The sequence below is a fragment of the Podarcis raffonei genome, chromosome 1 (assembly GCF_027172205.1).
Source record: "Podarcis raffonei isolate rPodRaf1 chromosome 1, rPodRaf1.pri, whole genome shotgun sequence".
In the NCBI taxonomy this organism is placed as follows: Eukaryota; Metazoa; Chordata; class Lepidosauria; order Squamata; family Lacertidae; genus Podarcis; species Podarcis raffonei.
This window is the reverse complement of record NC_070602.1, coordinates 110,657,355-110,670,848: the sequence shown is the minus strand read 5'-3', so window position 1 is coordinate 110,670,848 and position 13,494 is coordinate 110,657,355. Positions and strand designations below refer to the sequence as shown.

Genomic DNA, 13,494 nt, shown 5'->3' with positions numbered 1-13,494 from the left:
TGGATTACAACTCATGCGCAGGTGATGTTTGTGAACACACATTAATTCTATGATGTGGAGAAGGTCTTTCTTTTGGCCAGCTCTGATTGGCTTTTTTTCAGTGCATACACAGACATGTGCATGTTCACGCATGATGATCCACATTCAGATTTTGCAATGGTTTTGACCCAACAGTGCTTTTCAGGTAGAAATCTTGCCATACTTGGTGCTCAGTAATATCTCAGATTCAAGGACCGTCGTAATTGCAACCGTTGCTAGGCCCATTACTATGTCCAGACTGAACATTATGAAGCAACAGAAATGAGGCCATTACCTTTGGTCCCATAATGGCTCGTCCAGGGAGTCCTGGCATTCCAAGACGCCCAGGTGTACCGGGTTCACCCTACCATTATAAAACAACAACAACAACAGCAATGACTTTGTAAAGGAACAAAACAAAATTAATAAAAGATCATTGAGATGTGAAGCTTTTTTCAAAGCCTCACTCCTAAGCATAGCTGTCAACTTTTCCCTTTTTAAAAGGGAAATTCCCTTATTCCGAATAGGATTCCTCGCAAGAAAAGGGAAAAGTTGACAGCTATGCTCCTAAGGGCTCATCCACCCTTACTTCTTTTGCCCTGCATGTTCTTGACGCAGGTCTGAGCTTTAAAGTTCTGTATCCAAGAGCTCTCACCTCCCTCCTGTTACTTTCTCCAGGAAAACCCACTCTTTAACGCCAATCAGAACAAACAACACATCAGGTTTTTTGCAGTTTGCCATTAGTTCAATTCAGCAGTAAAGAGCAAGTTTTCCCAGGGGAAGCGTCAGGGCGGGGGGTGGGGGGAATCAGTCAAGCACAGAGCTTGAAAGAGCAGACCTATGCCTTGAAATGCCACATAAAATGAATTCAGGATGAGCCCTTGGTGAGGGCTGTGTTTTCACTGTGGGTCTTTCTAGATAGGTGGGTTGTTTTTGTGAGTCTATTCTGAAACCTCTCTTATTGGCACAATAATCCTGCATTTATGGCAGATTTATTCTGAACCATCCACACACCACACATCCACTTAATCCGCTGCTCACCAACGCTTCCCCAAGTCACACCACTGTTACTCTCTTGTGGGGCATTTTTGCATTCACTCCAGTGTGGTTCACCTTTACTACATACACAGCACAACAGAACAATGACCCATCCCCTCCAACAGCATAAAAATCAATATGGCTCACCTGAGCCAACAACCTAGCCCGCCTCCCTCACACAAATCAGCCACACCGCAATCAACTAAACAGAACCAACCAAGCTCGGAAACCCCTAACCTCTCGCAATCTCAATAAAAATAAATGAATACATAAACAAAGAACCTACCCATGTGATGCTGGCACACACCCCCCCCGCTACACTAAGAACAGGCAAAAGACCAATATCCCCATCTTTCTCCCCTCTCCCCTAACTGCAAGATGGCTATGAAAAAAATGTCTCTCACCAAACGTAAATGAACTGTGAGAAAGACCATGAATTGAAAGTGGAGACAATAGATGTACCATTCCCTGTTTACCTGTTTGCTTTGTAACACAAAACCCCCTATAAAAAGTATTTTTATTTTTTTTAAAAAAGAAAAATATGGAACAAGTACTGATAAAAAAAGGAAGCACCACAAAACATTTGCAGTAGCAAACAGTACTGAAAGTGGCATCGTCTATTGCCATCCAGGTAATTTCATGAGCACAAATAATTACAAATGCATAATAAAAGGGACTTCTGGAGTATAATTTCCTCCCTTGGCAACTGCTCCACCACACCAACTTCTGACACCAGCTGTGGTAATAAAATTAATTTAATAAATAATAATAATAATAATAATAATAATACTTTAGCCCCTGCAGGTCCTGGCACTCCAGTTGGTCCTGATAATCCACGTATACCTCTTTGACCTTGATCACCCTAGGAAAAAGTTGAAAAAGCTGCTTTATACAAAAGCTACTTTAACTTTCTCAGAGAAGGTAATAAAAAGCACACATAATTTCATGACCAATTATAAATAAATTCTTGCCTTTTCACCCTGTATGCCAATTCCAGGAGCACCTTCTGGACCACGGGGGCCAGGTAATCCTGGTTCTCCCTGCAAAAGAAAAAATGATAATGTGGTAGCATATCATTGTATATATTGGTGCAATTCTGCGGCTAAAATATTGTTCTGTGAATCAAGAAGTCCCTGTTTGGAATTCTCCCCTTCACCAAGGACTCATTAAAGGCCCCTCCAGACTGGTGGGTTTTTGTGTGTGTGTTTTTGCAGGTGTATTCTGCAATGTGTCATTCATGCAATAATAGAGAATTAGCAGTGAATTTATACTGGGCCATTCACATATCATTCCATTTTATCTGTTGTTCTTCGATGCTTCCCCAGTGTTACCGCATTTTTGCTGTCAGGAGGGGCACTTTTGCACCACAGCGCAACAAAAGCAGGACAGCAACAACAACTCTACATATTATTAGGAGAATGTATATGTTAGTGAAACTAGCATACCATAATTATTTATATGAAGAAAATTGCTTGCAAAAATTTGAGTGTTTTGCAAAACTGCATAAAAATATGTCTACTAGGAGAAATTCACATTAAATGCTGAGGATTTTTGAAAATAATAATTTCAAATTGCTGCAGGAATCTGGACAAGGGAATTTAAAATTGAAAGAAAATGAGGAACCGAGAGAACTGAAATTGGCAGATCCTTCCATCCCTATCTCTAGGTGTTATCACATGAGTGTATCCAACACATCACATCACACAGAACTAATCCCTTGGCTATAGATGAAACCAGCCTAGATTTGCCAAATGGCACTTACAGTAATTCTTTTAATTTTAGAAACAGACATGCTCAAATAAAATAAGCAAACCTTTTGGCCTGGTGCTCCATCTTCTCCTGGCAGGCCAGGTAGACCTGCTAGTCCTGAAGAACCTGGTTCCCCCTAATGTCAACGAGAAATGGAAAGTTAAGAATTCAAATAGAGCCCAACTGGATCAGACCAAAGGCCCGTCTAGTCCAGCATTTTGCTTTCTCAGTGGCCAACCAGATGCCTCTTGGAAGCTCACAAGTAAGACACAAGCACAGCAGCATTCTCCTCACTTGTGATTCCCAGCAAATGATCTACATTGCCTTTGATATTTGAGGCAATATATAGCCATTGTGAACCAGTAGCTGTTGAAAGCCTTTCCCTCTCTCTCCTGTTTCTGTTCTCCTTGGTACTCAGTGCTCCTAAATATACAATAGAATTAAGTCCTTGAACTTTAAATACATGGGGCTACTTATGCAATGCAAAAATAATTAAATGCCTTATTATAATGCAGTTTTATACAGTTTTAATATACAACTTTTAGAATGCTACTTTACCTTTGCTCCAGGTTCTCCAAGACCTCTTTCTCCCGGAGCTCCAGTTTCTCCTGGTAAACCTTGATCACCCTTAAACAAAACAAAACAATGTGAAATGCTTGAGCAACATAAAGAACATCTGCTCGGCTTATTCCGTCTTCAGAGAGAGACGATGGGAGTACATCAGTAGAGAGCAGCACCATTTAAACCACTATATACTTGGCAAAATTGAAATGGTAAAAATAAAATCCTGAACACCTTGGCAGGGCTTCCATATCACACTAAGCTATGGTTTAGTTTTATGTGCATGAGCCCAGCATGGCTGAGAAAGAGGGAAATCAGAGGCTTTCACTTCAGTTTTCAAGTTACTGTGGTTTCTTGTTATACCCAAACTCCACTCCCAACCACATTTGTTGTTGATTACACTGCCCACATGCAAGAAGTTTGCTTGGTGGGGATTTCTGCCAAAATCCCACATAGTTATTTAAAAATCAAGCAGTTGCAGTTCTGGTTGTCAGCAGAGTGACTGAAAGAAAGCATATGGAACCTGGTGCGAAAAGAAACTGGTAACACTCAATAATACATGATAGAAGGATAAATAAAACACAGGGGGAGACTCCTTCAGAGCTACTTTTTCCTTCAACTTCTCCAGTTGTCAAATTTCAACTATCTTGCTCATCACAGCCAGCTCCCAGCTGACTAAAGTCTCCAGCCAATCAGAGTCTGCTGTCCTGCAGACCAATCACAGAATTAAACCCAACACTGACTTGGCTCACCTTTGATCCGGGCAATCCCTGTCCAGGTGGCCCTCTTGGCCCTGGTGGTCCTTTGGGGCCTTCTACTCCCTAGAGAAGATGTCAGAAAATGAATCCTGGAGAAAGAGTTCCCTAAGCAAGGCTTAAGCAATTTTTAAATACCTGCAAGCACCAAAACTCACCTTCTCTCCTTGAAGTCCAACACCAGGTAATCCAATAGGCCCAGGCAAACCAGGCGGGCCAATTTCACCCTTATAAACAAAGCATTGTTACTTAATACAAAATATAAATGCAAGTTACTTAGGCTGCAATCCGATACCCAGGAGTAAGCCCCACTGAACTAATTGAAACTTAGTTATAATAGACACATATAGGATTGTGCTGTAAATATTCACTGGGTACAATTTGGACCAGCTCCTTCGAAGCCATTGGCATAGTCTCAGTACAGAGACGTTGACAAATGTATGCTATATTTTCTTAGGACGCATTAAATGCCAGCCTTTTATAGATGCTGTCTCCGGCACAGTAAGGAACGTGTACAGTCCTCTTTTCTTTTTGTACCCCAGAACTTAACTTTCCCACAGAATGAAACCCTTCTTATTTCATCTCACACTTTACTATGAAGGGATGTTAAAATGGGCTTTGGGTAGTTTATTGGGCATAAATCTATCTGAGAAACTACAGTATTGTTCAATCGCCATTGAAAAAGCAAATTCTTTATTTTGCTTCATTACACTCTTTGTGACTAGTATCAGTCACAGGTCATTTAGACTTTGCAAATCCCCTGGCATATTTACTGCTCACCTTTTCACCCTTTATGCCAATGCCTGGTTGGCCTCGGGGTCCCTTTGGACCATCAAAGCCACGATCTCCCTGTATGGAAAGACAAAATTGCATAGAGGTTAGAAAATGTGATCTGTGCTTTATCCTTAAAGTTCTGTTTAGTACAAATGGACTGATTACTGGCAATGTAAGGATATAATTCAAAAATACTGAGAATGCAAAAGGCAGTGCTTGAAGTTGATTTTCTCTTGTGCATCAAAGAGAGTTCCCCGCCCACCTGATGAGATCACTGTTGAATTTGAAAGTCATTACAAAGAGATGAATAAAATGATTTATCTTCTTTCCATTTCAAATGTTTATGTTCCGGTCCTGAATTCTCCATATTGATGGGAAGAATTCAGCACTTGCCGTATAACAAACATGGCTTTCTTAATGTACATGATTCATCTACGTAAAGATCATGATTCACCTACCGCACACTTTTTGGCAATGTTATGCTCTCTTATAGTGGAAAATATTGTTATTTATTTAAGGTGCTTAGACTCACAATTTTTGTGTGAAACCAGGGTGGTTTCCAGTAATTTAAAACGACAGATGGCCAACAGCACTATCACCTGCCTAGGGAGGGGAGGAGCCTGAATTTTCTTCTGCTTCAACACCCTCCATAAGGGAGAAGAGGTAAAAGGTCTCAGACAGGTGATTAGTGCTGCTAAAACTGAAAGTACCAACTTTGCAGACCCATGTGCAATGTGCTCCTGGGGACGGAAAGGTGAGGTGGTGAACAGGTGGAACAAACTGGGACAACAACATCTTGGAGTTGAGAATTTGCCACAACTTTATAGATTACAAATGTAGATAGGCTTCGGCTTAAGGTGCTAGGTGTGTATTCTGTATAAGCCTCCTACAAGATGGCTGGAGTTTTGGACAGGGTCATGCCACTTCAAGATGCAGGTCAGCTAAGCTGCCCCGCCCCCAGGCCTCCACTGGAAGTTCTAAGGCCCGTCCACTCTCCATATGGCTTCAGGACAAAAACTTCCACTCAGGATACCCTGAGATTTTGCACCTGCTCAAGGAAAGGGGTGGTGCACCAACAAACTCCACCCCTGGAAACAGACTAAGGATTCAGCCCAATGCCTTATCTACCACACAAGTCACTGGATGCAGAGATCTACCACCGGGGAGTCCATCTTCCTATTCCTTTGCACATTGTGTTCTTGATGTAGCCAGAGATGTGGGTGGAGAAACCCCCTTTTTTCTCAACCACATTACCCCAACCGGATCAGGCTATTGATTAGTATCAACAAGGAACAATCTTTTGCTTCTAATATTTCTTACATATATTTTGAAACTTCTTGTTTTAAAATAGTACCCGTCAATCTTGAAAACAGGCCAAATGTTTGGTTCTTCCTTTTGACAGGTTTGATTTTGTTTAAAAACGGGAAATTTAACATTATAATTTGCCTAGATAAGAAAACACTTGAATGTACAAAGATGTATGAGAAGCCTTACATATATCTGTTGACATTTCATCCTTGCTTTTCTGAGGAACTAAGTTCTATTAACAGTGGAGTTCTGGCTAAATGCCAGATTGGTTAATTACATTTGTTCTGCCTGTTTAAATCTCCTTTGTAGTTTCAGTTTGTTAATGCATTCTTTACTTCTCTAAGCTGTTGTGAAGTGTTGCTGTGTGTTCGCAGGGAAGCAATTGCTTCATGTCATCCCAGGAATGGTTTGATTTCTACAGGCGTGTTCAGCTTTATATATAAAAAGAGAGATGAGCTGAATTTTCCTTTTTTCCTGCTACTGCCTGCATTCCTAATCATATTGATTTGAAATAGTAATTGTTGGTTCTGGCTTTATATGCTTTACTTGTGGTTTTAATGTGCAAGTGTACCCTGTCTGGTGACTTAGGGGTGAAGGATGGGTCATAAATAGTTGACAAAAATAAAAACATACCAAAGATGCTATAAGATATGATAATACAGTGGTACATTGGGTTAAGTACTTAATTCGTTCCAGAGGTCCATTCTTAACCTGGGGAATCTCAGGGTGATTTTTAACAGATCAATAGGAATTATGGTCTGAATAATAGCAGCAGGGGGGAAAAAAGCTTCTTCCCACTGCCTAAATTAGGCTGTGGAGATGAAGAAATCTTGAAGGGGAAACCAGGACTAGATTTGGGTAGGGCCAGATTGTGAGCCCAGACTCAGCTCTGAAAACAAATTCCTGGGTTGAACATGTGTTCCGAGGCACCTTGTTCCTTAACTCTATGTCCTCAAAGCCTCCACTCCAAACCACTACTTTGCACCCAGGTCTGATTGGTGGACCTTGAGGTTGTAGTAAAAAACGAAGTAGATCCTTCAAGTCTGAAGACTGCCCAGCCTTGCCATAATGCTTAACAGCTTTGTTTACCTCTTACCCTCTTCTTGGAGCGTGTACCAGGTCGTTCTGGGGAGTGAGGAGCTTGACTCTATCTTTTAATCCAACTTCCTCCCTCCACTTGGTTAAGAAATATAAGTCCAGATTGTTGTAACAATTGTTTTCTCAAAATTTATCTTCTGTACCATGAAAATAAATAAAAACAGTTGAAAAAAGAAAAGAAAAGAAAAGAAAAGAAATATAAGCCCAGAGTGGGATAGCTCTTTTTATGGCCTATGTCACTGTACAATCTTAGATTCTTACTGTGGCTAATGTCATGTGCTTCCCAAAACTGTGGTGGGAGAGCACTGAATGCAGAATAAATAGGAATGTGTCCACAGCCTAAGTGCTAAAGTTGTTATTGATGTTGAACAGGTCTCCAGCTACAGCATGCAGTTTCTGAGGACTGGGTTACAATGAAAAGCAACACATTTCTATGTACGTTTTGATAATTCCAAGTTTGGAAATGGGCTTGCACAAACACTTTAAAAGGTCATTTATACGCCATGGCATTTTTAAAGCAAAACTCTTTTGTACCTTTGGTCCTGGAAGCCCTTCTCCTGGAGATCCTCTTTCTCCCTGAATACCTTGTGGTCCCTGAGGCCCCTGTAAAAATGTTTTTGAAAGCAAAATTCTGGAAATCAATAGCAAATCAATCAAAGTAGGATCTTCATACATCTTTGTGGTTTGGAGCCTAGTCTCAACCTGCCCTAAATTGCTAAAGTAATGCTATATTTATGAAAAGCAAAAGTAGCTTTTTTCATGATACATCAAACAGCAGACAGCTATGACCTCCAGGTATAACAAGTTATACTGGATTATGCTAGGAGTCCCCCCGCTCCCGGCACCATTAAAGAAAAGGCTTAAACATGTGAGCCTGCAAGGTTTACCCTGTAATAGCCTGAAAATGCAGTCAAGTATCAGATCAACTTTAATAATAGATTCTTTATGGGCTCACTCAAGCTTAAAGTTAAGCAAGTCTTTTAAAACAGATGCAGTGGTTTGCCCACATTCTAGGGAATTATTTCCATATTTTCTTGTTTGCTGAGGAGATTGTGTGTGTGTTTGACAGAACCCCTAGAGTAGGGTTTCCCAAACTTGTGTCTCCAGCTGTCTTGGGACTACAATTCCCATCATCCCTGACCACTGGTCCTGCTAGCTAGGGATGATGGAAGTTATAGCCTCAAAACAGATGGACACCCAAGTTCGGGAAACCCTGTTCTAGATGCATTGCAGAGGATGCTGATGACATACACATGTTGTATGGTGCTGGAAACTCGCCCAGAGTGTAGGCCTGATCTAGTAGGAAATATTATAGTTTTGCATAAATTGAGACGAACCTCCTTCCTAAAACAAACTCAGTATTTCCCTGCAGATGAATGTTTAAAATTTATTCCATAAAATGTATATACTGTGTTGACTGTAAACAACAACCCCCCCCACCCCACAAGTGGTATACAAAATGGGCGGCAGGCACTGCCAGTATAACTGAAGAACTACCAGGATCCTTTTGCTAATTACTATGTTTCATTCTCACTTCTAAAGTTATGTTTGTATTTACTACGCCAAGTTAGAAACTATCTCAGAATGAAGCAGGTAAGTGGATGTGTAAATGTGAACAAGAAATTTGGAGGTTACCAATGTGGTGACCTCTAGATATTGTTGAGAGTCCAACTCCCATCAGCCTCAGACAGTGTGGCCAATAATCATGGGTGATGGGACTTGGAGACCAGCAGTATCTGGAGGTCCACAAATTGGCTACTTCTGAAACTGGATGAGTAGAGTGTAAACATTTGTAGACATCCCACCCCCCAAAAAAGGGAGCTGAAAATGAACATGTTATAGAAAAGGAGAATAAACAAGTCAAGAAGAAGAAGAAGGTGGGAGACAGGAAGCCACAACAGAGGGCATCACCATAGTCAAGAGACATGATAGAATTAACACAGTGGTCATAGTTTCCATAGATGGAAGACAAAAACACAAATGGAAAATGGAAGGAAAGAACACAGCTTAGAGACACCGAGAACAAGAGTTGGCAGCTGCTCAGATAAAAGAATGAAAAGACCAAGAGGTATCTCTTATTCTTCTACAATCACACTCCCGTTCCATCTGAGCCAAAGAAAGACATGGAGGATAATAGAAGGATGCCCACAAGCCAGATACACAAATGGGGTGAGATTACATAGCACAGAAGAAACAAGAAAGCAATCAGAAAGAGGTGAAAGATCTAGAACACAGAGTTGCAGATCATCTCCATTAAAGAGGTAACTACTTTGAAAAGAACTTGTAAGAGAAGTTGAATAAGAAAGGCTGAAAAAAGTAAAGAACCAGGAACCAAACCTTGAGTGGATCAGAGCCACTCTTTCTTTTTATGTGCACTGATTTTTGCATATAAAGGTGCAATTATTTGTTACTAAGGAATTTCCCCCCTGTGTGATCTCCCCACGTACAGTACATACCGGTAAACCTGGTTCTCCAACTCCAGGTGGCCCAACAGGGCCTGGTCTTCCTGTTAAACCAATGTCACCCTTCAGAAAAAGATATGTTATTTTTGGATTTGAACAAAATTATGGACACTGAAATGAAGCAGCATTCTTTGATTTAATACAGTGATATTAAGAAGACTAGAGGGAAGTAAAACAAATCTGATACCTGTAATAATAACTTCATTTGCCCCTCTGTCTCTCTATATATGTCAAATTTTATTACCAATAAACTACTGAGAGTTACACCATTCTGTGCGTTCCCTCCCCCCCTTTAATGGTATGAATGTATTTGAACTGAATCCAAAATACCTTTCAGGTATTACAAAGACATCATTTATCCTTGTTTTAAGTTGTTTTTGGTTTGTTTTTTAATCCAGCCATATATTATTTCAGCAGCTGTCCTTCTGCACAGTAGGCTATATGATTGGCATTTTTACCTTGGGGCCAGGCAACCCTACTCCCGTTTCTCCAGTCAGTCCAGCAGGGCCAGGCAGGCCTCTTTCACCCTTTAGAAAATTGCAAAACAAAAGAACTGATTTCAACTTTTTGATAGGTTTCAGAGAGAAGAAAACCTGCTCCTCCCTCCTGCCCTTAAACTAAGGTACAATAAGCCCACAATTTATGTTGGGGTTAAGTTCCAAAGCCAAATTCTGTATAGTCAATTGGGGTTCAATCTTAAATGGGATTGCCAAAGCCATTTTTCCTGGAACCTCAACCCCCTTTTAATTTTTTGCCACACGTGTAAAGCTGAATGTGCGCAAGTTAAATGGTCGTAAGTTGCGGGGGAATTGCTTTCGCAATATGTATCATAATGCTTCTGCCATGATAAAACTAGCAGATTGCTTGGAGTGGGAATAATAAATGAAACAAGACTGGGAAACACATCCAAACATAGAAGGAATTAGCAGAAGTAGAAAAGATGAGTGGGTTTTCCTTGTTGTGCTCCTGCATTGAACATTGGTTTGCACCGCCCTGTTTTGCCCTGCTTGTGAATTCCAATTTAACAAGGATAATTTCTAAAATCAATTCTGGAATCAGAGTGTGCCCACTATGTTGCAGCTTTCAGTTCCTTTGCATCTTTTGCCCCTTGAACAATGTCATGGCCCCGCTGATACACTGCCAGAAAAAGAAAAAGAAAAGCAGTCTTGATGTGACTGAGCATATGATTGCACCAATATTTTTTTTAGTGTGCTATTTCATCAATGGACAGCAGTGCTTTTTGGGGTAGAACCGCTAATATTCCGCGGTGGGAGGTGTTACAGCTGGGCATCCGGGCCCTTGTGGTGATCCAGCTCGGGGGCAGGCGATTGATGCCCCCCTCATGCCAACCCTGGCCACGTCAGAATATGACACTAAAATTTAATTGGGGATGAAAGTAATAGATGCAAAATTGGAAATTGCCCACATGGAAACTGACCCAACCACATGTGCCCAACTTGAAGCGGATTTTACAATCAACCCCCCTCTCCATGCTATTCTCAAGAAAAGCACTTTTGAAAGAGTCTAATGTGACCTTCTGGGTTGCTACATGCATGGTAACCAGCATGAAAGCCAAACGCAAGCTGAATTGCTATGAAGACTGTTTTCCTCACAGAATACAGAACAGCATGGTAACAAAAAATAATCTCAAAGTGGAAGAAAGCAGTTGTGTGTGGATCTATTTCTTACTAATTAATACTCATGTTCTGTCCCATTGTTGGAGAGATGGCCTGGAGGAAAAATAGCTTTCTTTTGCTTTTGAGAAGAAATTCAAGTGTCATAAAAAGCCTCAACAAGGTGTTATTTAGGAGCTGTACTTTAATGGTTCCCTGCGGCTTAAAGCCATACAAAGCTCTGAATGGGCTGAAGTGCCTTGAAGGGGATTTTTTTGTGATGTGGAATGTCATATGACATCTCGCTGTTGAATGACAACGGAGTTGATTCTTGCTTCTTAGATGATCCATTTGGTGGTTTTGCAGACACGGCCGGAAAAGTCAGTTTCAGCACAGCTAAGATGGATAGAATTCATAGCAGAGGAAATATCTGAATAGTAGCAACATTTTCCTCAGGGATGAAGAGCCTGTGGGCCTTTCCAGATGTTACCAGATTACAATTCCCATCATCCTTGATCATTGGCCATGGTGGCTGAGGTTGATGGGAACTGGGAGTCCAACCACACCTGGAAGGCACACCTGGGTTTCCAAGCCATGGTTTACAGGGGCAGCCAGTGTGGAAACCTCCATAGGTTGTTGGCCAACGGTTCCCATCATCCCATACCATTTGTCATGATGGCTGGGGCTGAGAGGAGTTGGAGTCCAACAACATCTGCAGGGCACCATGTTTCTTTTTAACAGTTTTTGGTTTTCCAGTTTCATATGGCGCATGAACCGGGCCAACATGAGTGAAAGCAAAAGTGGGCCCCAAAATTGCAAAGGTAGCAGCAGTCTCTCACAGCGTTTAGAATTAAATTAATGTTAAGAGTCTTGCCTTTGATCCTTGCATTCCTTCAGGTCCTTGGTCTCCAGGCAGTCCTTGGGAACCCTGTTAAACAGGAAGGCGTTTTTTATTTATTTTTTAAAAAGACCTTGGCCGAGTGCATCGTTAAATAGGAATATGACTGTTTTACTTCAATCCACACAAAACAGTTTATTCAGTGTTCAAATTATTGTGATATTTGCCTATTACATTCACTTACCATCTGTTTATCCTGGTTTGTTTTGCATTGGAGATGATTACACTGCCTTTCGTTTCATGGCCTTCAAAAACCTGTATCATATGCATTTGTTTTTCCATTTGAAGCTCTGATCTGTAAGTTTCTTTCAGTCTGTTGTGCTTTTAGCTCATAAAACCCATTACTAGCAGACTGGCAACCCACAAGAAAGGTCTTTCAGCCTGCTGGAGAATCCTGACTTGGGCATTGCTACCTTAACCGTATTAGGCTAATGGTTAAAGAAAATGGCTGTGAAAAGGCTTTCCCTTCTCTGTGACACAACGCCCCCCCATGTGTGTTCCCCACCCCTTTGTTAAAGGTACGTGAGGACTACAGAGACTAGTTCTCTAAATACAGGAAGAAACAGAAGAAGGTCAGTCATTCATCAGCTTGTTAACCATGGGTTACTGATTTATTTCATTTATTAAGCACATCCCATAAAACATCCTGAAGTGATTTAACTATGAGAACACCAACAATTAAAACATTATTTCGAGCCCAATACAAACACACAGAGAGACAGAAAAATCTCCACTTAAAAGTCTTGTTGGAAAAGGAAGGTTTTCAATAGGCGCCTTAAAAACATAATATTAGAGATGGTACCTGTCTGATACGTAACAGGAGATAGTTTCAAAGGGGAGGTGCCACCACACTAAAGGGCTGATTCCTAGACTGTACAGAACAGACTTCTTGATGACAAGTATCTACAGGAAGTCCTCACCTGCAGAATGCAGTGATCAGTTGGATATAGATAGCCCACAGTTCCAGGGACACGAAGAGTGATGGGATGGGGAGTTGGCATCAGTGACTGACAGCCAACATATAATTCACAGGAGGGACAATTTAGCTTCAGAAAGATGGCAGCTAGCACAGTCTTGAAGCAAAGCCTTTCCACTCTCTGTTCATTTACCTGAAGACCTCGGAGGCCTCTTGGTCCACCTGGGCCTTCTGGACCCTGAGTGATAAGAGGAGGAATTATATGTGAGCCCATATACAGTGCAAAATATTACAAATCATACAG

At 41.2% G+C, this 13,494-nt stretch overlaps 1 protein-coding gene across 3 annotated transcripts in view; it reads right to left on the bottom strand.

Annotated features, from left to right (window-relative positions):
• LOC128423651 (collagen alpha-1(XXVIII) chain-like) overlaps positions 1 to 13,494 on the bottom strand; it is a 39,240-nt gene that overhangs the window by 13,721 nt on the left and 12,025 nt on the right. For all 3 annotated transcript variants that reach the window (XM_053409074.1, XM_053409081.1, XM_053409088.1), the window contains exons 10-22: positions 13,384 to 13,428; positions 12,251 to 12,304; positions 10,222 to 10,290; positions 9,758 to 9,826; positions 7,836 to 7,904; positions 4,902 to 4,970; positions 4,280 to 4,348; positions 4,119 to 4,187; positions 3,364 to 3,432; positions 2,870 to 2,941; positions 2,028 to 2,096; positions 1,847 to 1,918; positions 314 to 382 (exon numbers count right to left, since the gene is read on the bottom strand). In XM_053409074.1, the coding sequence (XP_053265049.1) occupies positions 314 to 382; positions 1,847 to 1,918; positions 2,028 to 2,096; positions 2,870 to 2,941; positions 3,364 to 3,432; positions 4,119 to 4,187; positions 4,280 to 4,348; positions 4,902 to 4,970; positions 7,836 to 7,904; positions 9,758 to 9,826; positions 10,222 to 10,290; positions 12,251 to 12,304; positions 13,384 to 13,428 (864 nt within the window). The remainder of the gene's footprint in view (positions 1 to 313; positions 383 to 1,846; positions 1,919 to 2,027; positions 2,097 to 2,869; positions 2,942 to 3,363; positions 3,433 to 4,118; positions 4,188 to 4,279; positions 4,349 to 4,901; positions 4,971 to 7,835; positions 7,905 to 9,757; positions 9,827 to 10,221; positions 10,291 to 12,250; positions 12,305 to 13,383; positions 13,429 to 13,494) is intronic.